Source organism: Chiloscyllium plagiosum, unplaced genomic scaffold, assembly GCF_037043375.1.
Source record: "Chiloscyllium plagiosum isolate Xiang-an unplaced genomic scaffold, Cpla_swu_hap1 HiC_scaffold_19, whole genome shotgun sequence".
Taxonomy (NCBI): Eukaryota; Metazoa; Chordata; class Chondrichthyes; order Orectolobiformes; family Hemiscylliidae; genus Chiloscyllium; species Chiloscyllium plagiosum.
In genome coordinates, this window is record NW_028270157.1 from 12,836,658 (window position 1) to 12,863,992 (window position 27,335).

The 27,335-nt window shown below is 41.9% G+C and overlaps 2 protein-coding genes across 4 annotated transcripts in view; one reads left to right on the forward strand and one right to left on the reverse strand.

Moving 5' to 3' along the window:
• Window positions 1-27,335, forward strand: part of LOC148146717 (uncharacterized) — a 195,949-nt gene that overhangs the window by 136,672 nt on the left and 31,942 nt on the right. The gene's annotated exons all lie outside the window — the stretch shown is intronic.
• The window catches only part of ppm1h (protein phosphatase, Mg2+/Mn2+ dependent, 1H), a 157,797-nt gene that overhangs the window by 30,168 nt on the left and 100,294 nt on the right, over window positions 1-27,335 (reverse strand). Inside the window, exons 3-4 of the mRNA XM_087997023.1 lie at window positions 13,577-13,918; window positions 1,389-1,501 (exon numbers count right to left, since the gene is read on the reverse strand). Coding sequence (XP_087853149.1) covers window positions 1,389-1,501; window positions 13,577-13,918 — 455 coding nt within the window. The remainder of the gene's footprint in view (window positions 1-1,388; window positions 1,502-13,576; window positions 13,919-27,335) is intronic.

Below are 27,335 nucleotides of genomic sequence, written 5' to 3' on the forward strand. Positions count from 1 at the left end.
TCACATTAAAACTCCAGATTTCTATTTCTGAATTATTTCAGAAATTCCAACAGGATAGGAGAGTTTAAAATAGACTCTAATCATTACAAGATTTTACAGTCACTTTGTCAGACCTCCAAGTGGACCATAAATGAAGCAATTAAATATGACCACACTATTAGTATTACTAGTCAGTATTTGAATGATTTAACATCCACACTGCATTCCAAGGGTTCGCATGGCAAGACCTCCCTTGACAGTCACTGAATTGCTTTTTTATAATCTGCTGTCTCTGGAATGCAACCTGCTCAAAAACTCTCCAGTATGAACTATTCCTTAAGCAAATAATTTATGAATGCATAATATTAATTTAGCATTAAATATGGAGGGAAGAGGAGTGGAGGGTAGCACAATATAGTATACATTTAGGTACTCGCAGTGCACGCAAATATAAAGACCTCATTATGGAACGCAAAGGAGCTTCTTACAACCCCCTCCTAAACAGTCACAATTCATTACTGAAACATATATTGAAGTCAAGAAGTTGACATTTCAATAGAATTCATCTAGGCGACAAATTAATGAGATTTATTGAGCTTCTGCACTCAGTGGGGGTAATGTTGACTTTGTGAGAAAGCATCAACTGGATACTAGCAAGTCAAAAGCCCTGTTTTACCTCATCTCTCCCCTTGACTTAAATGGAAACAAAAACAAAAATTTCAGGAAAGACATGAAGTGGGCTGCCAAATTGCTGTCATTCACTTAACACTATTGGACAATATCTCAATTATATTCAGGATCTGCACACTTATATAAATCCAGTCTGATAAATAAAAGCTGAAGGAAATAAGAAAGTGATATACACTTCAGAATAATTCATAATTATAATCCTCAATTACACAGTTTGCAACAGCAATGTATCAACTAATTTGAATGTGGATAATTAAAACATCACTAAATGTTCTGTATAAAATATCATCATCTTGGTGTTTACTTGAACATTTTGAGTTCAGCCAAAAAATAATCTCAACCTTTTATTGGTTTCACTAGTATCATTGTTTTCCTTTTCTTTGCAAGTTGTAAGCAGAAAACAATGTTACAGAATGCCAGTCCAATTTTAAGGGGGTAATTTTAACCTTTCCTATCAGATGGAAAGACCATGTTTGAACACCTTTCTTTTATATAATCTGGCCAATATTGTCCTCATTTTGCCAGCACAGCATGAAGTCCTGCCAGCTTCCTGACAAGTGGTTAGGTTAAAACTACAGCCATAACATGAGCTTAGATGGGAAAGCACTTCTTGATTGTAAAGGGAGCATTTAGTGATTAACATGGTCTTCACTATGAAACCACTATATCACAGCTACTGTTAAAGGATGAGGAGATAATGCTTGTAAAGTCAGTCTTACCTGCTATCCCCAGCATTTGCTACATAGAACTTGCCCATCAGAAACATCACGACCAAGGAAGTGCAGCCACCTGAGATACTGTACGTGGTTCTCTCACGTTCAATTTGCACGTCCTGCAGATGGCAGCATCAAGGAGACAAAGGAGACCACATTGTTATTCAGGAACCACTTGCCTGTGCTTCAACTTATCACAAACTTTGAATGGTAAAGAGATATGGTCATGATTCACAATTTTTCCTTTCAAGATACAGCCTCAAATCTCTGATAAAATTGAAATCATAATGTTGTAAATACATCAAATACAGAAAATAATAACAATGTACATGCCTCTGAGTCTACCAAGGGAAAAGACAGATTAATGTTTTGGAAAATGATGAATGAAAAATTTCAAAACTGAGACCTATAGTTTTCTTTACTAAAGGTAACTCGATGGAACCAAGATAGAAAGATGGAATTAAAACTCAGATGTGTGGTGGTTTAATTCATAGCTTGAGTGGCTTACTCCTCTTCCTATGCATGTTCCAGTTAATCACCCTCTGCACTCTTTTTAAAATGCAATGCCCAGATTTACATGCAATGCTCCAGGCCAAGTAAATTGGATCTACACTTGCAAAATTTTTAGAAGATGGAGAGGTGATATTTTTGAAACAAAGGAAGTTAAGGAGATGCTTTACAGGGTAGAGACTGAAGCTGGTCCCCCTTTCTGGGAAATCTAGAACATGAATACAGTCTCCAAGTAAAAGGTCAACTACTTTGATCTGGGATGAGGAGATTTTTCTCCACATAGAGTGTAGTGGATGTTCAATCACTGAGTATCTTAAAGACTGAGATCAATAACACTTTTGATCTTTTAGAAAAAAATCAGGGATATGGAGAGTGGGCTAGAAGGCAATCCAGGCCATAGTCAATTTGCATAGCACAGCAGACTTGTGGGCCAAATGGTCTATTCCTATTTCTCATGTTTAAATTAGATCATGGCTGATCTGTACAATAGCTCCATTTACCTACTTTCAGTCCTCCTTATCCATTGATAAAGGGGCTACAAAAATTTGACATCAAACATGTGCAGTGTTTACCATCTCTCACTGAATGAACTGAAACCCCACAGCCATAGATTCAGTACTGCCAAATTATGGAACTAACACACAAATGTTAAATTATACAATAGAAAGTTAAGGAAATCGGTTCAAATTACAGACCTGAATCTGCTCTTGGTGTTGAGGGCAAAAGTGTCAAATTGCAGTTTACTAACTGCAATCACACAAAACATGTAAGATCATTGATTTGATTGCAGCAGTCCTTAGCAGTGCATATAATTTTTAGACAGTTCATTAACTTCATTGCAAATTATTTGTGATCTCCTTCAACGGTTCTGTGTTTCAAAAATTTTTTTCTGTCGAGAACCGCTAGAACTCAATGAACTGCATTAGCAGAATCTCAATGTTCAGGTGACAGTGTCGTGTACCAATGCCACTTTCTAACACTCAATGCCTTTGAAGAATGGGAACATTTTATCTGATTAATACCTCTGCCACTTGGCCATGCAAAAAGAGAAAGACTTTAGTTGACACCATATCACACATCTCTCTGAAACCTCTCAAAAGTACTTCACAGACAAGAAATTGGTTTTCAGAGCAATCATTTTTTTGGAGGGCATGATCATTCTGTGTCCACAACAAACAAAATGAGATGCAAATGCAATTTCACATGAAATAATACTGTAGGAGGAGACCATTTGTCCATCAGGCCCATTTCAATGCTAGTTCTTCAACATGAACTTTATTAATCTCAGTTCTCCTCCTCTCTTCCACTGCCTCATTTCATATTCTTTTGAAAATAATTATCCAATTTCCTTTGAACTATTAATCTTTTATTAATGTTTCTGCCTCAACAGACAATTGCAGCCCAGTATTCCACTTCCTAAATGTTCTCCCAATTTCCAGTGAATGGTACAAGTTCCTCAAGTTTATTCTGGAGGATGTGACACCAGGCCCCAAATCAACTAATCAAACTATTCCTGCACTTGGTCTTCTTCCAGAAACTTTTATGATCATGAAAAACATCACTCAAGTCCACCTTGGTCTGCTACTTTGTTTTACCAGAACAATATCCTCTTATGCCAAGCCAATCTTCACGATCATAACTGTCTATTGTGATATGAATTGTAGCTGTGCGTTTTGTGCTACATACATGCATACAATTCTCCTTGCATGGTCCAAACAATATTTTGTCCTCATTCAATGTAAATTCATTTTGCATAAAATCCAAGACCAATGTTTGACTTTCTACTTAAAATGTGCTTCTCTATTTGCATTCCCACCTTTAAAGATTCACATTTCAGCAGCTGTTCTGGATCTCTGTTCCTTCGGCTAAGAACTTTACTATTTAGAGAAGGCTTTGCTTTTGAAGAACCACCACACTAGATTCGAAATGTTAACACTGCTTCTCTTTTCACTGATAGTGATAGGCCTGCTGAATATCTCCAGCATTTTCTGGTTTTAGTTCCTTTCATTTCATTTTTTAAAAAAATCACAACTTACTGTTCGTTCCCAAGCTTCTTTCATGCTACCCTTCTAATCTTCATAATCATTGTGCTTTCCTGTTTTTTTTACATTATTAATATTTAATTATTGTGTACAAATAATGTTGTGACTTTAGTCAATGAAACGTTCCAAAGCAACTTGACAGCAGCACTATCAGACAGAATATAATACCGAGCCATTTATGGAGACAAAATCAAAGATGTGGGTCAAAATGGTGAGCTTATGTCAATAGTGGAGTAGGATCAGAAATACCCTCTAACTGGAGTCACTAGATAATTAGCTGAAAATGTGTTGCTGGAAAAGCGCAGCAGGTTAAGCGGCATCCAAGGAGCAGGAGAATCGACCTTTCGGGCATGAGCCCTTCTTCAGGAATGTTGCCCTTTTTCAGCTCTGATCTCCAGCATCTGCAGTCCTCACTAGATAATTAGTCTGGCAACAATGTCACTAGGCCATTGCCTCCCCATTTTCTATGTTGTCACGCTTACTTTGTAAGTGCCCATGTTTTCACAGCCTGCATGCAGTTTTTCAAACCATGTGGATTAGAGGAAGCATTAGTTGCAGGGTTAGAGGTTACAGACAACTGGAAGAATGAAAGTATAGAGGGAATTGAAAATTTTAAAACTTAGTGTCTGTCTTAATCTCCATAGGTCCATCGAATCTCTCCCAGAATAGCTATCAGGATAAAGCAGCCTGGTGGATTGGCACCCCATCCAAAAACATCCATTCCCCCTACCACTAACGCTTAGTAGCAGCAGTGTGTACCATCTACAAGATGAACTGCAGAAATTCACTCAGGTCCCTTAGATAGCACCTTCCAAATGTGTGAACACTTCCATCTAGAAGGGCAGCAGCAGCACATACATGGGAACACCACCACCAGCAAGTTCCCACTAAGCCACTCAACATCCTGAGTTGGAAATATATAAACCTCCTTCAAGGTTGCTGGATCAAAATCCTATAATTCTCTCCCTAACAGTATTGTTGGTCTACCTACAGCACATGGATTGCAGCTGCTCAAGAAGGTAGCTCACTACTGCCACCTTCTTGAGGCCAACTAGGAATAAATACTGGCCCAGTCAGCACTGCCCACATAAGCTGGAATTCCTGTCAAAGTAGAAAATATTCACCAGTACCTCCTTTTGAGCTACATGAAGATCTCCACCATATTATTATAGGTTATAATTTGGATACAATTCCACTCAGACTTCAGGAACAACTTCAAAACAGAGAGGAAACAGAGAAAGAGAGAGTAGGGAAACAAAACAAGCTTGAAATAAGAGATATAGAACAGACAGCACATCTTAAATCTAATCCAGCAAAATTATTCTTAAAGTTGCATGAAGGTAAAGAGGCAAGCAAGGTATTGAGATAATTTTTCAGTTCCTTTCTGGCTATGATATTGTAGTACTATCAATATGGAGAGATCAGTGTTAGTGATGAAACTGTGTTTGTTCTTGTTTAGGATGTGGGCTCCACTGAGGACATGTGGCTTGGGTGGCACGGTGGCTCAGTAATTAGCACTGTTGCTACATAACACCAGGGATCCAGGTTTGATTCCAGCCTCAGGCAACTGTCTGTGTAGAGTTTGCACATTCTCCTCATGTCTACGTGGGCTTCCTCCCACAGTCCAAAAGTGTGCAAGTTACATGGATTGGCCATGCTAAATTGCACATGGTGTCCAGGGATGTGCAAGCTAGGTAGATTAGCCTTGGAAAATACAGAGCTATAGGGATAGGATAACGGGTTGGAACTGGATGTGATACTCTTCAAAAGGTCAGTGTGGACTTGGTGGGCTGAATGGCCTTCTTCCACACTGTAGAGATTCTATGACTGTATTTGTTTCCTGTCCCTAATTGCTTGAAGTTGAGTGGCTTGCTGGGTGATTTCAGATGGCTGTTAAGAGTCAACCACATTTGAGAGATTTGAGTCACTTGGACTGGACCAGGGAAGGATGGCAGATTCCCTTTCCTAAAGGAAATAATTGATTGATGATTATCATTATGAGTGACACAAATTTCATATTCAAATTTAAAAAGAAAATTAGTTGCCATGCTGGGATTTGAATCTATGCTCTCAGAGCTATGCTTGGACCTCTGGAATACTATGAGGAGAAAGTGAGGTCTGCAGATGCTGGATGCTGCCTGACCTGCTGCGCTTTTCCAGCAACACATTTCCACCTCTGGAATACTAGCCCAGTGATGTTACCACTTTTCCACTATCTCACCACTAAAATGCTTAATCTCATCCAAGACTTGATGTGAGTGATCAAGGACTAATTTTCTTTTTCCCCCAGCATTGGTAGTCTTCTTACTCGTAAAATCATGGTTGATGTAGCTTCAGTTGGCTCTTTGTTAACCATTGCCTGGAGTGGATCAGCTCTGACATGGTAGACTCTAGTATCCAAATGGCTATGGAGGTTTTCGATATGTTGCAGGAAAGACAATGTGCTAAGAAAAAGGATAATCTATTGGCCTCTGTTTTCCCTCATTGGTCAAGATAAGCTTTTTGATTCTGCTGTTTTCCAGCAGTCCCTAGCTGGAAGCTGCTTAACTTGAAGTGCACAACAGCTGACTGGCTGGACACCATGCCTCCCCAACCAACCAGAAACAGTATGGCAACCTATTCACCATGGCAATGGAGTTGAACCTCTCTCAGAACTGCTGTCTCCATGCTGTGCTATGCTCTGTAGTGAAACTGGAATGTCATAGAATCTCTTCAGTGCAAATAGAGGCCATTTGGCCTATTGAGTCTGTACCCATCCTGCAAAGAGCATCCCACCCATACCCACCCTATTCCTATCACCCCTCATTTACTATCCACTGAGCCTACACAATCGTGGACTCTATGGGGTAATATAGCTTGGCCAATCCACCTAACCTGCACATCTCTGAACTCCCCAGGGTGCAAGCCCAGGCTAAATTTATGGGGATATGAACTGTCCAAACATCAGAATGTCCGTCTCAATCTCCCTGGATGACTGCAAAGGAATTAAAGCAAGACATTTGGCACTGGTTTTGTTACTAGACTTGCTGCAAAGATTACTTATCGAGACAAATGATAAGACAAGATGACCAATTAGTCTGCATCCTTTGGACTCCACTTCAGATTCTTTGTCAAGGTTTACCCTTTACCTTCAATGTTCCTGAGGTATCCTAACAGCAATGGAATGATACGTCCATAGTCTGGAGTTTACTCCATGAAGGCCAACCTTTGTCCACATGCAAGTGGGTCAGCACTCTGCATGTATAGGACCAAACTTGTTGTGGGAGGCAATGGTCTAGTTGTATTATTGCTAAACTGTTAATTCGAAATCCAAGAAGGTTCAGAGTCTACCAAGGCAAATGTGGAATGTGAATTCAATAAAAATGTGCAACTAAGATTCTAATGGTAACCATAAAACTGTTGGCAATTGTTGGAAAAACCTCTTTGGTTCATTAACGTTCCTTAGGGAAGGAAAGTGCTTTCTTTACCTGAACTAGCCCACAAGTGACTCCAGACCTAAAGCAAAGTGGTTGACTCTTAACTGTCTCTGGGTGATTAGGAGTGGACACTAAATGCTGGTGTAGTCAGTGATACTCATATCCTGTGAATGAATTAAAAAACTTCAAAAGTGTCTCTAAAGGTTTAATCTGGGACTGTGAGGATCCATTTTCCATATGCTGTTGCAAGATGCATAGTTGAAGACTTGCAAATGAAGAGACTATGTATTGGATGGGAAAAACTTGTATATTCAGTTCCCATTCAGAAAAGTACAGTAAGATTTGGTAAGAATTATAGCAGACAGCACTATTTTAGTAGGTGGAGGAAGGTATGGCCAGATATGGAGGGGTGAGGTATCACCACTCACAAACCAAGCTTCAGTCAGGAGCAAAATGACAATACAATGACACACAATAAGGTCATTAAGCCCTGTTTTGCTTTGGAGAGGATTCCAAAGCATTGCATATTTATGTCCATAGGTTGCTAATTGCTATATTGACACATTTCCCACTTTTCATTATACAATTCCACAAACACCCCGATACTTAAATTCAGTCACAATAATAACTTGATCTCTCTCAGACCTTCCTATTCTCAATTTCCTTTTATTCTCAGCTTTGACATTACTCCATATTGTTACTACTGTTAATTAAGTATGCTCAAGGTGCAAATGAACTCATCATCCTCTGAGTCCCTTCATGACTGAAGAATCTGGTACGAGATGGGCAAGGACATTTAGAAGCCCACCTTTAATTATAGCAGAACTATTTCCTCTCCTCATTTTCATCCCCTCATTTTAGCCCACGATTATGCTGGAGTTCCCACTGTGATTGGGCAATTGTTGAAAGGTCATCTGCTTCTGTGTTGTGACAATATTTAAACTTGACAACTGAAATTTAGGATGCGCTCATTGAAGATTGGTTGGGTGAGCAGGATACCTGCTCTGTCACACTTTCAGTGGCAGGAGATAATGATTAATATGAGTAGAAATTTCTTCTCTCAGAGAAGTTAGTTTGTGGAATTCTTGTTTCCAAAGAGCAGTGTAGGCTGAATCAGCAACAATATTCAAGACTGAGTTAAGGCAGATTTTTGATTGATGAGGGAGTCAGGGGTTATTGGCAGGCAGACACAAAAAGAGGAGTTGAAGCCACACTCAGATTAGTCATAATTTTATTGAATAATAGAGGTGGCTGGAGCAGTTGAATGGCATACTCCTTGTGTTGGATCATAAGGTTCTCAATTTTGGAGATGCAAAAGGCACAGGAAGACACTCACTTTGAGTACATTGAGAAATAAATTCAGCACATCCAAGGACACTGGAGGCTATGCAGGTCAATGCACAAATCAACTGGGCAATTTAAAATGCGTATAATTTGAATTCTTAAGATGGGAAAGATTTTATGCTATGTTAATTCTATGAATATAAAGGACTGCCTCAGGTAGAAACCAATTCTCCGCATCTCGCCACATAATAGCATTGGAGTAGAATGCCAGATGCATCTTTTTGAGCTCCTATTGATAATGAGTAATTTATTACCTGCAAAGTCACAAGGGATGCCAGCAAGCTTTGAGGTCACGGTGAAGCAATGCTTGGAGCAACAGGATGGGTTTAGAAAGGGTCTGCTGAAAATAGATCCTTTGAGAAATGTCAACTCAAGTTGGAACAAAATTAAATTGTATTCAACTTTCTGATGATCTGGCTTTAAACCCAGGTTATATTTTTAATGAAAAGAAAAGCACTGCAGTCTCTGGAAATATGAAGTACAATCCAAACATGTTGCAATGACATACAGAGGAACCTCGATTATCCGAACGAGATGGGCGGGCACCATTTCGTTCGGATAATTAATTATTTGGTTAATCGATTCAATGCCTCTCCTCTGGGGCTCAGAGTTTTCGGAAGTTTCGTTTTTCCTCACTTTACTTGCCTTGCTCACTCTCTCTGTCTCAGGGTTTGTTTCTGGGCAGAGACACACTTGTGTGTAAGGGACCTGCAGCATTGCCAAAGCCTCCCGCAATACCCCCCATCCCCAACCACCACCAATCTCCCCCACCCAATCAGTTCAATGGGATTGACACAGGGAGACTAGACAGCAGCAAACCCCGTCCCCCTGCACCCCCACTCCCTGTCCGCCCCCAATCCCGTTCAACCCGCCCCGACCACCCGCACCTCCATGCACCATCTGCACCGCCTCCCCTGTCCGCCCCCCAACTCCATCCCCATCCACCCCCACCCCTCTCTGGGGCAGCCAGACTGGACACCAACAGTAAGGCTACTGCTGCCTTTGGGGATGAGTCTCCAATAGTGAGCGCGCACGCGTGCTCTCACAACTTTTTGCTGCAACTTTTTGTCACGTACCATCCTTGCCCCGTACAGGACAATGTCAGAGAGATTCTCTGGGGAAGGGGGGGTTAGGGTACACTTGAGGGAAAGTGTGTGGAGACAGAGAGAGACAGGGCGAGAGGTCAGTCATTTGGAGACGGTGCCTGGGCTCCCATCAATGTCCAGGACTGATCTCGGCAGCATTTCAGTAGCTAAGTTCACTCTTAATCATTGTAAGCAAAAGACGCGATCAGTTTGGAAACACCTCTTTGATGTAATGTTTCTAAGCGGGACCTCGAGATCTCCTTCAGATAATCCAATGTTCGGATAATCGAGAATCCTCTGTAAACAGGTCAGGAAGAAGTGCTAAATATTCTAACATTTTTGTATTCTTTTGAATGATCCATCAATTTTCTAGGTGGCCTTCAGAGGTGGTACATATCAGCAAAGGCCAGAAGATGGGGAAAGTGAAAACTTAGAGAAATATTGCAGTTCCAAATGAATGGGAAACTGGAGGCAGTTCTGTAGTATATTTCCAGATGACCATGCCTAGCGTTTTGTGATACTGGCCACCTCTACAAATAAGTGACACTGGATAAAAGTATTTTGAGGTTGTTTGCTGTCACCAATCCTTCTTTGTCTTGGGCTGATCTAGTCATTATTGATAGAGGAGATGCCAGTGTAGATGCTAACCAGATTTCTCCAGCAAAACTTGAAGTAAACTGGAGATATTGTACTTCATTTTTTGCTTAGACACTTTACAGCCTTCAGGACGCAACATTGAGTTTAACAACTTCAGAGCAAGACCTCTGACCTCCATTCTCATTACATGCCTCTCCCCCATCCCAGTATCTTGTTTGCATAGCTTTGCTCTCAGAAGAGCTGACCTATTATTCTTCAATTAACACCTACTATTAATACCCATTCTATATCTATACCTCTCCTTCACTCCCATCAGCACTTCCTTTGCCTTGTGTTATGGGCAGCTTCACCATCTATTGTACTGTGCACACCCCTTCCCACCCTATTTCCCCCTTTGCCAACATACAAAAATCATCTTTTTCTAGCTGCTTTCATTTCTGAAGAGGAGTTATATCGGACTTGAAATGTTAACTCTTTCTCTCTCCACAGATGCTGCCTGACCTGCTGAGTTTCTCTAACATTTTCTGGTTTGTTTGTACAAAGGGGCACTGCTCTAAGATAACAAAGTCTATTGCATTAAGGCAATAAAGTACAACTACATTTGGTCACACATAATTACGAGGAGCTTGAACAAGTACACCCACTTCCTCTGAGAGTTAATATAGAACTTTTAGTCTCCACCAACAGATTATGAATAACATCAGTAGAATGGGTGGAGATAATGTAACATGAACATTAACCCCTTTGATACCATTACCTTATATGATACAATACCACTGAAAATTAGTGCCCAGTTCCACTGCTATTGTTTTGTAAGTGTAGTTTAATGTTTGCAACAAATAACTAAACATAGCTACAGTTACTGTAGCAAGAGTGACTACACATAGAGAGTAAAATCAGAAGAGTTAAGCATTTGGAGCACAAATTCCTAATAATTCTCTTTAATGCTACTTAATATTGATTGATTTTCTTTTAAATGCTCATCCCTTCCTTTAGCCAGGCTAACAGCTCAATGGAGTACTGAGGAAGTGTTGTAGTGTTAGAGTTGCTGTATTTCAGATGAGATATTAAAAATGCATTTCACATGGGCATAAAATACTCCACCCTCCTTTTTCAAATATGAATGGAGACCAATATTAATGTCTCAACCAAAATCATAAAACGTTGATTGTAAGTAATAGAATCTTGTGTCAGTGTAGGGGACCACTTGCGTCAGTGTTAGCTCTTTGAAAGCTGTATAGACATTTAAGGTTCGGCCACATTTGGAATACTGTGTACAGTTCTGGTCGCCACATTACCAGAGGATGCAGAAGCTTTGGAGAGGATACAAACATGCCTTATCAGGATATTGCCTGGTTTGGAGGGTATTAACTATGAGGAGAGATTGGACAAACTCTGTTTGTTTTATCTTGAAGGTCAGACCTGTTTACAAAACTTGTGGTGAATTTTAACATTCTTTGTGTCTTTCTTTTGAGTTTAATTTATTTTCCTCCTTAATCAAAAGAATTTATGTGACCTCCACTTGAAAATAAAAGGATTTGCAACTTGTTTGTCATATTTTCAGGATGTTATATAGTTAACTTCCATATAGTTAATGGAAGTATCTTTTTGAATGTGACTGCTGTCATAATGTAGGCAATCAATTTATACATCTAAGTCCTACAAAACAGCTATATGATAAATGGCCAGATAACTACTGATTGGATTAGGAACAAGAAAAGGGACTGCTTTATTGCTGGGTATTTACTGCAAACTCCAAATAGTAAGAAGGGAATTGAGGAAATATTTTACAAAATTATGAAAGGTATGAATAGAATGCATAGTAGGAGAGTTCCCAGGGTAGAAATGTCAACTACTAGGGGACATAATTTTAAGGTAAAAGGAAGAAAGCAGATACAACAGCAACATTCAAGAATCTTCTTGACACATATATGAATAGTCAAGAAATAGAGGGATACGGACTGCACAGAGGCAAAAGGTACTTAGTTTAGATAGGCGTCACATGTCTGCGTAGGCTTGGTGGGCCAAACAGCCTGTTGCTATACTGGACTCATCTCTGATGCCCAATTTATTTTTACAACCCAGCTTGGTCCTGATCAGCCTGCATATTTGTCATTTTCAACTTCACGTCTAATTGTCTTTTTAAAATTCTCTTTGGAATCTGCTTCCACCAGCCCTTCAGAAAAATCCAGATGTTTGTGCAAAATGTTCTTCATTCCTTACTTATTTCTTCAGTGTATTATTTTAAATATTGACCTTTGATTATCAGTTTACATGGCAGTGGAAACAGTTTTGTCTGACTTTCTTAATTAGAACTCATCGTTTGAATTTATTCATTTTTGTCTCTTTCTAGAACTACTGTAGAGTTGTGAGAGCATGGAATGCGTTGCCAGCAGCAGTTGTGGAAGCAGGGTCATTGGGGACATTTAAGAGACTCCTGGACATGTATATGGTCACAGAAATTTGAGGGTGCATACATGAGGATCAGTGGTCAGCACAACATCGTGGGCTGAAGGGCCTGTTCTGTGTTGTACTGTTCTATGTTCTATGTTCTACTTTAAACCTTATTATTTTGTGATCTCCATTACCAACATGTTTCCCACTGAAACAAACTCCAACTTTTTTATTTTTATCTCTGAACTACATATGCCTTCCTCATTGGGTTTGAAACAAACTAATTAAAAAATTATCCTTTAGACAATTTAAGAAACTCATCCTCACTGTTCATTAACTAAAATCATTGTCTTTATATGTCTTTGCCAATTACTGCAAAATATTTCCTCTATTCCCCTCTTACTATTTGGGGTTTACAGTAAATACCCAGCAATGAAGTCCCTTTTCTGGTTCCTAATATAATTAATAGTTCTCTGGCCATTTATTATATAGCTGTTTTCTGGGACTTAGATGTACACAAATTGATTGCCTGCATTATGACAGCAACCACATTCAAAAAGGTACTTTCATTAGCTATGTGAGACATCCTGAAGGTGTGACAAACAAATTGCAAATCCTTTTATTTTTCAGGTGCAGGTGACAGGATATATTTTTGATTAAGGAGGAAAATAAATTAAACCCAAAAGAAAGGCACAAAGAATGTTAAAATTCACCATAAGTTTTGTAACAGCCAACAGGCACCAATGAGTTTCTCTTTTGTCAAGTCATTGAAGCCTATTTCAAATGATTGCCTCAAAAACACTTACCATTTCTTTAAAAGCATTCTCTATTGCTCCAATAACCAAACTCTCATGTGGAATTTTCTTCTCAATGAAGAACCGTGTCGGAGGGCTGCTTGGTGACCCTGGAGTCCCCATCGAGCCTCGCAGCGAGGCAGCTCTGGTTAACGTCCTTGTAGTGCTCACCACTTCGGGCTCATCATTGAGGCAGGTTGGGGGAAGCACTGCTGAGTTTCTCAGGATTCCAGCCACCTCTTGAAGATGCTCTGCTATCTTGTGGTGGAGGAGCTTGGAGGCTACCACTGCAGCACCAGCTCCCGCATGTCCATCAAACAGTGCCCAGTAGTTAAATGTAATCTCCTCTGATTCCTATATTTAAAAAAAAAGTCGAGATACTCAATTTCAGTGTTTCAAATAACAGTCTGTGCTGCTTGGCAAGCATTTCAATTTCTGGAATGGTCACATGGTCAAAATTCTCATTTTAAGGTAAAACTAACAAAAAAGAAGTCCATTTGACCCATCATGACCATGCTATCGCTTTGGTTTTTTTTTTAACCCATTCCCCTGATTTTTCCCCATAGCCCCTGTCATCTTTTTCCCTTTGTGTACTTATTCACTTCTTGAGCTACACAATAATGTGAGTGGAATGTGTGAGTGATTGTTGAAGAATTTGGTCCTATGCAAATTATAGATTACTTCAATAGCATAAGTTCCCTTCATATTCACAACAACATGTAATATAATAGCTTTAACAGAATAAATATTCCAAGACACTGCATGAAGATAAAATAAATTCTGACATTGACCCACTTAAGACAGATGATCAAAGGCTTGATCAAAGGCTTGATCAAAGAGGTAGGTTTAAAGGATCATCTTAAAAGGTGAGAGAGGGATATAGAGAGGGAATTTCATAACTTCGAGACTAATTGTCTCACAATTTGTAGCCATTCATTCAGCCAAATGAAGTTGAAGATGCATAACAGATTGGAATTGAAGGAAAGCAGAGATCTTGTAATGATCTTGCTGAAAGAGGCTAAGAGATACGCCAGTGCACAAAACCACTGGGCCATCCCATTCCTGTTAATTGCTACAGCATACCCTAAAGCTATACCTAATTCATTCTATCACCCAGTAAAGTTTTGGGCGGCACATTGGCACAGTGGATAGCACTGCTGCTACATCGTGCCAGTGACCAGAGTTCAATTCCACCCTCAGAAGATTGTTTTCTGCCAACACACTAAAACAGCAACAAATGAACTTGAAAGACCTTATACAGATAACAAGCAAAACTAATGTCATTTACAAAATACCTTGCAAGAACTGTAACAAACACTATACTAGACAAACAGGCAGAAAACTAGCCACCAGGATACATGAACATCAACTAGTCATAAAAAGACATGACCCACTCTCACTAGTATCCTTACATACAGATGAAGGAGGACACCACTTCGACTGGGAGAACACATCCATCCTAGGACAAGTCAAACAGAGACACGCACAAGAATTCCTAGAAGGACGGCATTCCAACCGGAACTCCATCAACAAACACATTGACTTGGACCCCATTTACGACCCTCTAAGAAAAAGAATAGGACATGACATCACCACAGAAAATGATATCACCAACCCAAGGAAACCTAAACAAATAAATAGAGAAGAAGTCATTATCACCAGTGCTTCACCGGAGGCTCACTAATAATGTTACCTAGTATGGTGACGAAACATCTGAAAATGAACTTTCCAGCTCATCAAGCAAATTTACATACAGGGGTTAAGATACAGATCGATCATGATCAAACCAAACAGCAGGTCAGACTGGATTGGGGGAGCATGGTTACAGGCCTCTCCTATGTTTTGTAAGGAATCCATCCTTTTCATATCAATGGAATGAATATCTGACACCAAAGAACAAAGAAAAGTTACAGCCTAGGAACAGGCCCTTTGGCCCTCCAAACCTGAGCCGATCCAAATCTATTGTCTAAACCAACATAGAGATGTACAGCATGGAAACAGACCCTTTGGTCCAACTCGTCCACACTGACCAGATATCCTAACCTAACATAGATCCATTTGTCAGCACTTGAACCATATCCCTCTAAAACCTTCCTATTAATAAACCCATCCAAACGCCTTTTAAATGCTGTAATTATACCAGCCTCCACCACATCCTCCGACAGCTCATTCCATACATGCACCACCCTCTGCATGAAAATGTTGCCTCTTAGGGCCCTTTTATATCTCTTCCCTCTCACCATAAAACTATGTCCTCTAGTTCTGGTCTCCCTCACCCCAGGGAAAAGATCTTGTCTGTTTATCCTATCCATGCCCCTCATGATTTTTATAAATATCTATAAGGTCACTCCTCAGCCTCTGATGCTCCAGGGAAAACAGCCCCAACCAATTCAGCCTCTCCTTATAGCTCAAATCCTCCCACCCTGGCAACACCCTTGTAAATCTTTTCGAAACCTTTTCAAGTTTCACAATGAGCTGATAAATCTTTTCTACCCGATTCATGTGAAGGCAACATTTTGCTAAATCTCTCACTGTGGTGGACTTGACTGAACCAGCTCTTCTTCAAGGAAATAGGAAGATGGACACAAACGTTTTTGTGAAGAGATTAAATTAATCAGGATAAGAACAATGGAAATTGGGTATAACAAAACCAATTGATTACTATGACAGAGCAAGTAAACCTGAAAATCAAGGTTAAAGTTATAGTTTGTTTAGACACTTGAAATAACTAGAAGAATTTATTGTTAGAATGTGATAAATTTATCAATGTGGCAAATGTTAAATAATGCAAAGTGAATTATAATTTGTTTTGCATTCACCACTCAGAAACAGCCATGTCACACTAAATGTTTATGTAAACATCACATAAACCTTCTCTGACTCTTGTTCCATCCAATAGTAGTTGGATATTGTATTACTGCAGTTCTAATAAGCTGCTTGTACACGATGCTTTGTGGACAAAGCATGTTTTACAATGTTTTGACATAAATCTTTAAAGAAATATTCTTTCTTTGGACATGTACTGGACAAGGCCAGCATTTGTTACCATACCCTCGTAAAAAGTGTTTTCTCTTCTTGAAACTCTGGTGGCCTCTGGCTACAGCTGCAAGGCTTTCTCGTCAACCTTTGATAAGAGTTAGGTATCAAGCATGTTGGTGGAGATACACAAGTTACTTATAGACTTGGAAATAGAACAGACTTCCTCCCCTAAAGAGACAAAAAAACTGCAGATGCTGGAATCCAAACTAGACAGGCAGGAGGCTGGAAGAACACAGCAAGCCAGGCAGCATCAGGTGGTGCAGAAGTCGACGCTTCAGGTGTACCCCTGAAGGACACTCATGGACAGGTTGGAGCTTTGCAATGATATGAAAGTGTCAGTCACTTTATCTTTCTTACCAGATATTTTGAGAAGCAGGTCCACTTTAACAGGGTTATGTGACGCAGTAAGCCCTCAAGAATGTATGTTATTTTTAAACCAAGTATTACAGCTGCAGAATTCAAGGGTCTGACACTATGGTCAACGTGCAGGTAAGGCAGCAACCAATTTGAACTGACTAAATTCAACACCAAATCAGGCCACTCAACCAATCAGTGGTAGGCAGGAATCCAACTAGAGGAGTATTTTTCACCCAATTCCCATTGAAATCAATTTTGCTGGAACACACTTGGTCAAGTTCTGTCACTAGGAGATAGTGAGGACTGCAGATGCTGGAGGAGTCAGAGGGCGCTGAAAAAAGCACAGCAGGTCAAGCAGCTTCTGAAGAGCAAGAGAGTCGACATTTCAGGCTGGACCCTTCAATAGGACTGGGGAATGGGGCTGAGAAATAAATGGGGTGGTGGGGCTTGGGGAAAGGCAGGTGGGATGGTGATAGGTGGTGCAAAATCCATTTTAATTCCTAGCAAGATTGAGATTAATTGAAGCTTAGTGCTGTAGCTAAGTGTACCTTCTCAGCTACACAAAACCTAAGGCGGTGATAGTGATAAGTCATTGGGAAGTGTGGATCGGATAGGTGGGAAGGAAGATGGACAGGTAGGTCAGATCAAGGGGGAGGAGCCAAGACAGAGGGTTGGATCTGAGAATGGGGTAGGGGAAGGGAGATTTAGAACTGGTGTATTCAATATTGAGGCCATGTGGTTGTGGGCTCCTGAGGCAGAAGATGAGATGATTCTCCTCCAGTGGGCGGGTGGCATTGTTTAGGTGGTGAAGGAGGCCCAGAATAGACATGCCATGGGGGAGTGGGAGGAGGAGTTGAAATGGATGGCTACAGGAAGATGGGGTTGGTTGGTGTGTATGGACCAGAGATGTTACCTGAACTATTCTGTGAGTTTGTGCTCGGTGTCTCCAATATACAGGAGGCCACATAGAGAGCAATGGATGCAGTAAATGAGATTGGAAGATGTGCAAGTGAATCTCTGCCGGATGTGGAATGATCTTTGGGGCCTTAGATGAAGATGGGGGGAGGCCTACCCTGGTGCTTTTTCCAGTGCCACACTTTATCGATTCCAAATTCTGTCACTCTCATCCTACCTTATTAATGAATACCACCCATTCAATAGTGCAAAATCCATTTTAATTCCTAGCAAGATTGAGATTAATTGAAGCTTAGTGCTGTAGCTAAGTGTACCTTCTCAGCTACACAAAACCTAAGTGATCAGGGCTGGAAATTATGTGCCCCCATGAATGTGTTTTGGATTTGGGGGCAGGGGAAACACATGTAATACAGGGAGGTTGGTTAGCCAATCTCTTTCCCACCCGTCCCCAAGTTCACCCCCTTATACAGAGTGGGGTCCAAAATTGTCAGGTTGTTGAAAGCTCAACTGACTGAAGAAAGCGCTGCCTCCTTCTTTTCCAATTACCTGTTCCAAAAACCTCAGTCACTTCTCTGCTCCTCTGACTTCCTGAAGCTTTCCAAACCCTCCCTGACTCAGTAATCAGATCTACGTTACAGGGAGATAACGTAGTAAAAGAAAGTCCTATGGCATGCTTACCTTCATTGGAAGGGGTGTTGTGTATAAGGATAGGCAAGTTATGCTGCAGCTTTACAGAACTTCAGTTAGGCCACATTTGGAATATTGAATAGTCTGGTCAACACACTACCATAAGGAAATGGGTGCTTTGGAGAGGGTACAGAAAAGTTTTATCAGCATGTTGCCTGGTATGGGAGATACTAGCTATGCAGGTAGGTTGGATAGACTGGGTTTGTTTTCATTGGAACACAGGAGGTTGAGTGGCAGCCTGATATAAGTTAATAAGATTGTGAATGGCATGGATAGAATGGAAAGCATGAGGCTTTTTCCCAGCCTGGAGGGGTCAATTACTAGGGGAGAAAGGTCAGGCAGCATCCAGGGAACAGGAGAATCGACGTTTCGGGCATAAGCCCTTCTTCAGGAATGAGGAAAGTTTGTCCAGCAGGCTAAGATAAAAGGTAGGGAGGAGGGACTTGGGGGAGTGGCGTCGGAAATGCGATAGGTGGAAAGAGGTCAGGAAGAAGATTGCAGGTTAGGAAGGCGGTGCTGAGTTTGATGGATTTGACTGAGACAAGGTGGGGGAGGGGAAATGAGGAAACTGGTGAAATCCGAGTTCATCCCTTGTGGTTGGAGGGTTCCTAGGCGGAAGATGAGGCGCTCTTCCTCCAACCTTGGTGTTGTTGTGGTCTGGCGATGGAGGAGTCCAAAGACCTGCATATCCTTGGTGGAGTGGGAGGGGGAGTTGAAATGTTGACCCACAGGGTGGTTGGGTTGGTTGGTCCGGGTGTCCCAGAGGTGTTCTCTGAAACGCTCCGCAAGTAGACGGCCTGTCTCCCCAATATAGAGGAGGCCACATCGGGTGCAGAGGATGCAATAGATGATGTGTGTGGAGGTGCAGGTGAATCTGTGGCGGATATGGAAGTTTCCTTTGAGGCCTTGGAGGGAGGTGAGGGGGGAGGTGTGGGCGCAAGTCTTGCACCTCCTGCGGTTGCAGGGGAAGGTGCCGGGAGTGGAGGTTGGGTTGGTGGGGGGGGGGGGGGGTGGATCTGACAAGGGAGTCACGGAGGGAGTGGTCTTTACGGAATGCTGATAGGGGAGGGGAGGGAAATATATCCTTGGTGGTGGGGTCCGTTTGGAGGTGGCAGAAATGACTGCGGATGATGCGCTGTACATGGAGATTGGTGGGGTGGTAGGTGAGGACCAGTGGGGTTCTGTCCTGGTGGCGGTTGGAGTGGCGGGGCTCAAGGGCAGAGGAGCGGGAAGTGGAAGAGATGGCGGTGGAGGGCATCGTCGACCACGTCGGGGGGGAAATCGCGGTCCTTGAAGAAGGAGGCCATCTGGGTTGTACGTTTTTGGAACTGGTCCTCCTGGGAGCAGGTGCGGCGGAGACGAAGGAATTGGGAGAATGGGATGGCATTTTTACAGGGGGCAGGGTGGGAGGAGGTGTAGTCCAGGGAGCTGTGGGGGTCGGTCGGTTATGTGGAACAGTCCATCTTCCGCAACTACACTGGCCCCAACCCCCACTTTTTCCTCCGCTACATCGATGACTGTATCGGCGCCGCCTCGTGCTCCCACGAGGAGGTTGAACAGTTCATCCACTTCACCAATACCTTCCACCCCGACCTCAAATTCACCTGGACAGTCTCAGATTCCTCCCTCCCCTTCCTCGACCTTTCTATTTCTATCTCAGGCGACCGAATCAACACGGACATCTACTACAAATCGACCGACTCCCACAGCTACCTGGACTACACCTCCTCCCACCCTGCCCCCTGTAAAACGCCATCCCATTCTCCCAATTCCTTTGTCTCCGCCACATCTGCTCCCAGGAGGACCAGTTCCAAAAACGTACAACCCAGATGGCCTCCTTCTTCAAGGACCGCAATATCCCCCCCGACGTGGTTGACGATGCCCTCCACCGCATCTCTTCCACTTCCCGCTCCTCTGCCCTTGAGCCCCGCCCCTCCAACCGCCACCAGGACAGAACCCCACTGGTCCTCACCTACCACCCCACCAATCTCCATGTACAGCGCATCAACCGCCGTCATTTCCGCCACCTCCAAACGGACCCCACCACCAAGGATATATTTCCCTCCCCTCCCCTATCAGCATTCCGTAAAGATCACTCCCTCAGTGACTCCCTCATCAGATCCACACCCCCCACCAACCCAACCTCCACTCCCGGCACCTTCCCCTGCAACCGCAGGAGGTGCAAGACTTGCGCCCACACCTCAACCCCTCACCTCCCTCCATGGCCCCAAAGGAAACTTCCATATCCGCCACAGATTCACCTGCACCTCCACACACATCAATCTATTGCATCCTCTCTGATGTGGCCTCCTCTATATTGGGGAGACAGGCTGCCTACTTGCGGAGCGTTTCAGAGAACACCTCTGGGATACCGGGACCAACCAACCCAACCACCCTGTGGCTCAACACTTCAACTCCCCCTCCCACTCCACCAAGGATATGCAGGTCTTTGGACTCCTCCATCGCCAGACCACAACAACACGACGGTTGGAGGAAGAGCACCTCATCTTCCGCCTAGGAACCCTCCAACCACAAGGGATGAACTCGGATTTCACCAGTTTTCTCATTTCCCCTCCCCCCACCTTGTCTCAGTCAAATCCATCGAACTCAGCACTGCCTTCCTAACCTGCAATCTTCTTCCTGACCTCTCCGCCCCCACCCCAGTCTGACCTATCACCCTCACCTTGACCTTCCACCTATCGCATTTCCGACGCCCCTCCCCCAAGTCCCTCCTCCCTACCTTTTATCTTAGCCTGCTGGACAAACTTTCCTCATTCCTGAAGAAGGGCTTATGCCCAAAACGTCGATTCTCCTGTTCCCTGGATGCTGCCTGACCTGCTGCGCTTTTCCAGCAACACATTTTCAGCTCTGATCTCCAGCATCTGCAGACCTCACTTTCTCCTCAATTACTAGGGGACACAAGTTTCAAGTGCCGGGGATAGTGGGGGGTGTATTATAGCATTGGGGGTGGGGGCAAAGAGTTTTAAAGAGATATTACCAAGGGTGGTGAGTGCCTGGAATGCACTGACAGAAGTGGGGTGGAAACAGACACAAAAGCAACATTCTAGAAGCATCTGTACAAATACATGTGAGTGAAGACAGTTTTAGTATGGAAGGACAAAATGTGGTGGCACAGGCTTGGAGGGCTGAAGGGCCTTTTCCTGTGCAGTATTATTCTTTGTACATTCGACCAGGTCCATCAAGCCTCCACGTGGTCCTGCACACAGTTCAAGGAGCACTCTTTGTAGAACCCTGACACTGCTCCTGAGCACATGAATTCCTCCCCAGTGAGAAGTCTTTACAGCTAGTCAAATCAGCCCATTGACCATGCTCTCTAGCTGCAAGGAGGGTTTACATAGACAAAGATTCTGAAATAACTCCAGAGAGGCCAGTTTTCCCTCACCAATTTATCCTTTATTTAGATGTGATGAGTCCTTGACACTGAACCAACTACCTCGGAGCCAACTCTCAGAATGAACAGGATGTCTGACACTCCTGTTCTTATCTTTCAGCCACTGCTCCCTGATTGGACCAGATTAACAGCCCCAATCAGAGAACTCATATTTTATGCAGTCCAGCGGGCTAACATTGTAATGATCACAACAGCTTCCCGATGCCTATCCCTTGGGGCAGCACTGGTGCAGGATTGGTTTCTAAAAACCTCACCTCCACATTCCATCCCTACAGCATTTTTCATCCCCAAGAAGACCTTGTTTCTTCTCAGTCTCACCAAGTGCATCAGAAGGGCAGAATAATTTCAGCACTTCTATTTTGATACTGCAAACATCCTGGTCTCTCAGGCTTCATAAGAGGATGTGGCTGGAGGTTCACTGCCAGGTCTCTGCAAATATCCATCTTTGGTGGCGTCCAGCAGTGTCTTATGATCTCAGAATTAAAGAACCATATGAATTCAGGGATCACTGATTTCTAGGTTGCGAGCAATGCCCTTCTCCATTAGTTAACACAATACACACGGCAGTATTATTTTTGCTCAAGTTCTGGATCGCTGGTTTTCAGGTCATTTGCACAGCCTTCTGCTTACTCCGAACTTGATGCACATGATTTGTTGTAATGTATTTGCTTAACCACAAGTCAATGGGAAAGAACAGATTTATACCCAATACTCCCTTGGGTCACTTGTGGCAAGAAAACCACACTGACCTCTACTCTCTCATTTAACTCAAGCATGCTCTAATCTCAAGCTATGCAACTTCATGTGTGCCTTTTATTCACTATCCACAATCTCATGTTTTATGCTAGTTATTAAGTAATCGTTACAAGGTGTTCTCATTTCACAAGCCATCAATAAAGACTGGTTACTCTCTTGGGAGGATACCAAGGCAGTAATTTGAAGAAAGATGGTCATAGTGTTAAGGGCTTGGATGGGGCAGAATTTGTTAAGTGTGTACAAGAAAGGTTTTTAATTCAAGAAATGGATTCAACTAGAAAAGGACCTTCTGTTGGAAAATAAGGTAGGATAAGTCTCTGAGGTGTTAGGGAAGCATTTTGAGGCAAGTTTTGATATAGTTATGGAAAAGGATAGATCAAGAAGTTAATGTTTTAAATGAGAGTAAGGTCAATTTTGGTGGTATTAGACAGGAACTTTCAAAAGTTGATTGGGGCAGGCTATTCACAGGTAAAGGCAAGATTGCAAAGTAGGAGTCCTTTAAAAATGAGATAACGAGAGTTCAGAGACAATATGTTCCTGTTAGTATAAAGGGCAAGGCTGGTAGGTTTAGGGAATGCTGGAAGACCAGAGCAATTGAGGCTCTGGTCAAGAAAATGAAGGAGTCATATGTCAGGTATAGACAGCTGGAATTGAGTGAATCCCTCGAAGAGTATAATGATAGAAGGAGTATACTTAAGAGAAAATTAGAATGGCAAATGGGGATATAAAATAGCTTTGGCAAATAGAGTTAAGGAGAATCCATTACCTTCTTGATCTATCATTTTCCATAGCTATGCTAAACCTAATAGAATTATGATCATTTTCCCCAAAGTGCTCCCCTGACACCTCAGTCACTTGCCCTGCCTTATTTTCCAACAGAAGGTCAAGTATTGCTCCTTTTCTATTTGGTATGTCTCTCAGTACATTAAAGGCAAAAGAATAACGAGGGAAAAAATAGAGTCCCTTAAAGATCATCGTGGCCATCCGTGTATGGAACCACAACAGATGGGTGAGACACTAAACAAATATTTTGCATCAGTATTTACTGTGGAAGAGGTCATGGAAGCTTGGGGATTTGGTGAAATTAAAAAATGATGTCTTGAAAAGAGTTCATCATACAGAAGAGGTGGTGTTGGAAGTTTTCAAATGCTGAAGGAAGATAAATCACTGATCAGCTGTTTCCCAGAACTTTGTGGGAAGCTACAAAAGTGATTGCTGGGCCATTTGCTGAAATATTTATATTATCGACAACCATGGGTGATGTGCCAGAAGACTGGAGGTTGGCTGATGTGGTGCCATTATTTAAGAAAGACTGAAAGGAATAGCCAAGAAACCATAGACCGGTAAGCCTTATGTCAGTGGTGGGTAAGTTGTTAGATGGGATTCTGAGGGATTGAATTTACATGCATTTGGAAAGGCAAGGACTAAAAAGTGCATGTGGGGCAACTTCCTTTACACAGAGAGTGGTTCATGTGTGGAATGAACTGCAGATGGAAGTGGTGATGCAGGTACAGTTCCATTAAAAAGACATTTAGATAAGTGCATGAACAGGAAAGATTTGGAGAGATATGGGCCAAACACAGGCAAATGGGTATTGTTTATTTTGGGAGCATGGGCGGCATTGACTAATTGGACCAAAGAGTCCATTTCCATGCTGTATGACTCTATGACTGATTAGGGATAGTCAACATGGTTTTGTGCATTGGGAAATTATTGTGAGTAGGAAATTGTGTCTCAATAATTTGACTGAGTTGTTTGAAGAGGTGATGAGGAAGACTGATGAAGATAGAGTGGTAGATGTTGTCTATATGGACTTAAACACAGCATTCGACAAGGTTCCACATGACAGGGTGAAGAGCCAAAATCTTTTTCTGAGTGTTGGAGAGTCCAAAACTAGAAGGCACAGGTTTAAGGTGAGAGTAAAAACATTTAAAAAGGGACCTGAGGGGCAACTTTTCAAGCAGCTGGTGTCATTGTATAGAATTAGCTGCCAGAGGAAGTGACGGAGATGGGTACAATTACCAATATTTTAAAAGTATCTGGATAGGTATATGAACAGAGGGAAAGGCACGAATACTGGCAAATGGGACTTGATCAGATTAGGATGTCTGGTCAGCGAGGACGAGTTGGACTAAAGAGTCTGTTTCTATGCTGTATGACTCTATGACTCTTAAGAACCAGCAATTATTTACCCCTAGTTCCCGGCAAATGTTTATCGCTTCGTCAAGGTCACAGTAATGGATTGTTTGGTCATTAGCACATTGCAGTTTTTGGGAGCTTGCAAGGAACAAAGGAGCTGCCAACTTTTCTGCAATAGTGAATACACTTTGAAGCATTTAATTGGCTTGTGACTGCTCTGGGATATGTTGTGCTGGTGAAGGCTGTTTAACAAATACAGTTCTGACTTTTCCTTCTCATGGGTTAAAGGAAAGTCCCAGTCAACATAAATAGAAACCAGAATTAAGAAGAAGTATGAAATTAAAATCGAGAACATACACCAATGCTGACTGAAACCAAGTCCAGATGATAGTAAAATACACAGGGGACCAAAGATAACCACAATAATGAAAGCCAACACTTGCAGGTTCATTTTTCTGATTTTACATCCAAGCTCATAGTGTATGTAATAGAAATTCAGGGTGCAATCGACATTCTTTTGACCATTAACCCTGCATATCATGTGTATAGGTTGCTGCTGTGTGTTGGCAATGAGCCAAGGATTCAGAGTCAGAAAAAAGTCAACCATTGTATGATAAAGTGAAGAAGCAACAAGATCAACTTTCAAATCGTACAAAGACCCAAAACAACAGGGAAAGTGAAGGAAAAAGAAAACAAAATAAATTAGTGATGAAAAGAATTAAGATGTAGAGAATTATAGTTGTCATTCAGTGTCCTCTCAGGTCTTTAACACTCATTCAGCAATGTAATTGGAATATTGGTCATGCTGATACAGGCATTTCTATTAATAGAAGATCTTCTTGATTTAAAATGAGCAATCACATGTAGAATGGACTGAACAAAATTGATTTGTGGAAAAAAACAACCGGGATCATTTGAGGAATGAAACAATGAGTGGAATCTGAAGTCCTTAAAAAAATGAACCATGGTGGTCCTGACAACCTTTACTTCTGTAATTATCTTTTGACTTAGGTTTAGCGAGGTTGGGTTATGAAAACACTTAACAGGGTCACAGAAGAAAAGCAAATTAAATGTGTTCTCTTCATTTTCAGAATTATATGCACATTAGAACAGTTCCAGGAATTTAACAAATAGTGACTGAAACAGCAAGTGTTTCATCAAGAATGTGCATAAATCAAGTGTCTTTAAATCTACTGAAAAATGCATCTTAGCATTTGAGAAAAGCACAAGAAACAAAAATCAATTCAAAAGCAATTTTTAAAAATATATATTCATTAAAGAATGAGTGCATTTCTCTAAGCCCAGAAGGCAATTAAGAGCCAACCACACTGATGTTGGCTTGGAGCCACATATAGGCCAGACCAGCTAAAGATGCCCGGTTTTCCTTCCCTAAACGACATTGGTGAACCAAGTGGGCTTTTACAACAACGGACACTGGCTATGAGGTTGGCATTAGATTTTCTTGAATTCAAATATCACCATCTACCATGGTAGACAGGATTTGAACCCATGTCCCCAGAACTTTAGCATGGATTTCTGGATTACTAGTCCAGTGATATTATCACTGTGCCACTGCCTCCCCTCAAAATATTGTGGATGCTGGAAATCGGAAATAAAAGCCTGATGTATAAAAGGACAAAGTACTAAAGGATTTGGAAAGGCAAGGACTGATTAGAGATAGTCAACGTGGCTTTGTGCGTGGGAAATCATATCTCAAAAACTTGATTGAGTTTTTTGAAGAAGTAACAAAGAGGATTGATGAGGGCAGAGTGGTCGACGTGATCTATATTGGCTTCAGTAAGGCGTTTGACAAGGTTCCCCATGGGAGACTGGTTAGCAAGGTTAGATCTCATGGAATATAGGGGGAACGTGCCATTTAGATACAGAACTAGCCCAAAGTAGAAGACAGAGGGTGGTGGTGGAGGGTTGTATTTCAGACTGGAGGCCTGTGACCAGTGGAGTGCCACAAGGATTGGTGCTGGGTCCATTACTTTCATCATTTATATAAATGATTTGGATGTGAGCATAAGAGAAACAGTTATAAAGTTTGCAGGTGACACCAAAATTGGAAGTGTAGCGGATAGCAAAGAATGTTATCTCAAATTACAAATCAGATGGGCCAATGGACTGAGAAGTGGCAGATGGAGTTTAGTTTAGATAAATGTGAGGTGCTGCATTTTGGGAAAGCAAATCTTACTAGGACTAATACACTTAATGATAAGGTCCTAAGGAGTGTTGCTGAATAAAGAGACCTTGGAGTGCAGGTTCATAGCTCCTGGAAAGTAGAGTCTCAGGTAGATAGGATAGTAAGGAAGGCGTTTGGTATGCTTTCCTTTATTGGTCAGAATACGGAGTACAGGAGTTGGAAGGTCATGTTGCACCTGTACAGGACATTGGTTCGGCCACTGTTGGAATATTACTTGCAATTCTGGTCTCCTTCCGATTGGAAAGAGGTTGTGAAACATG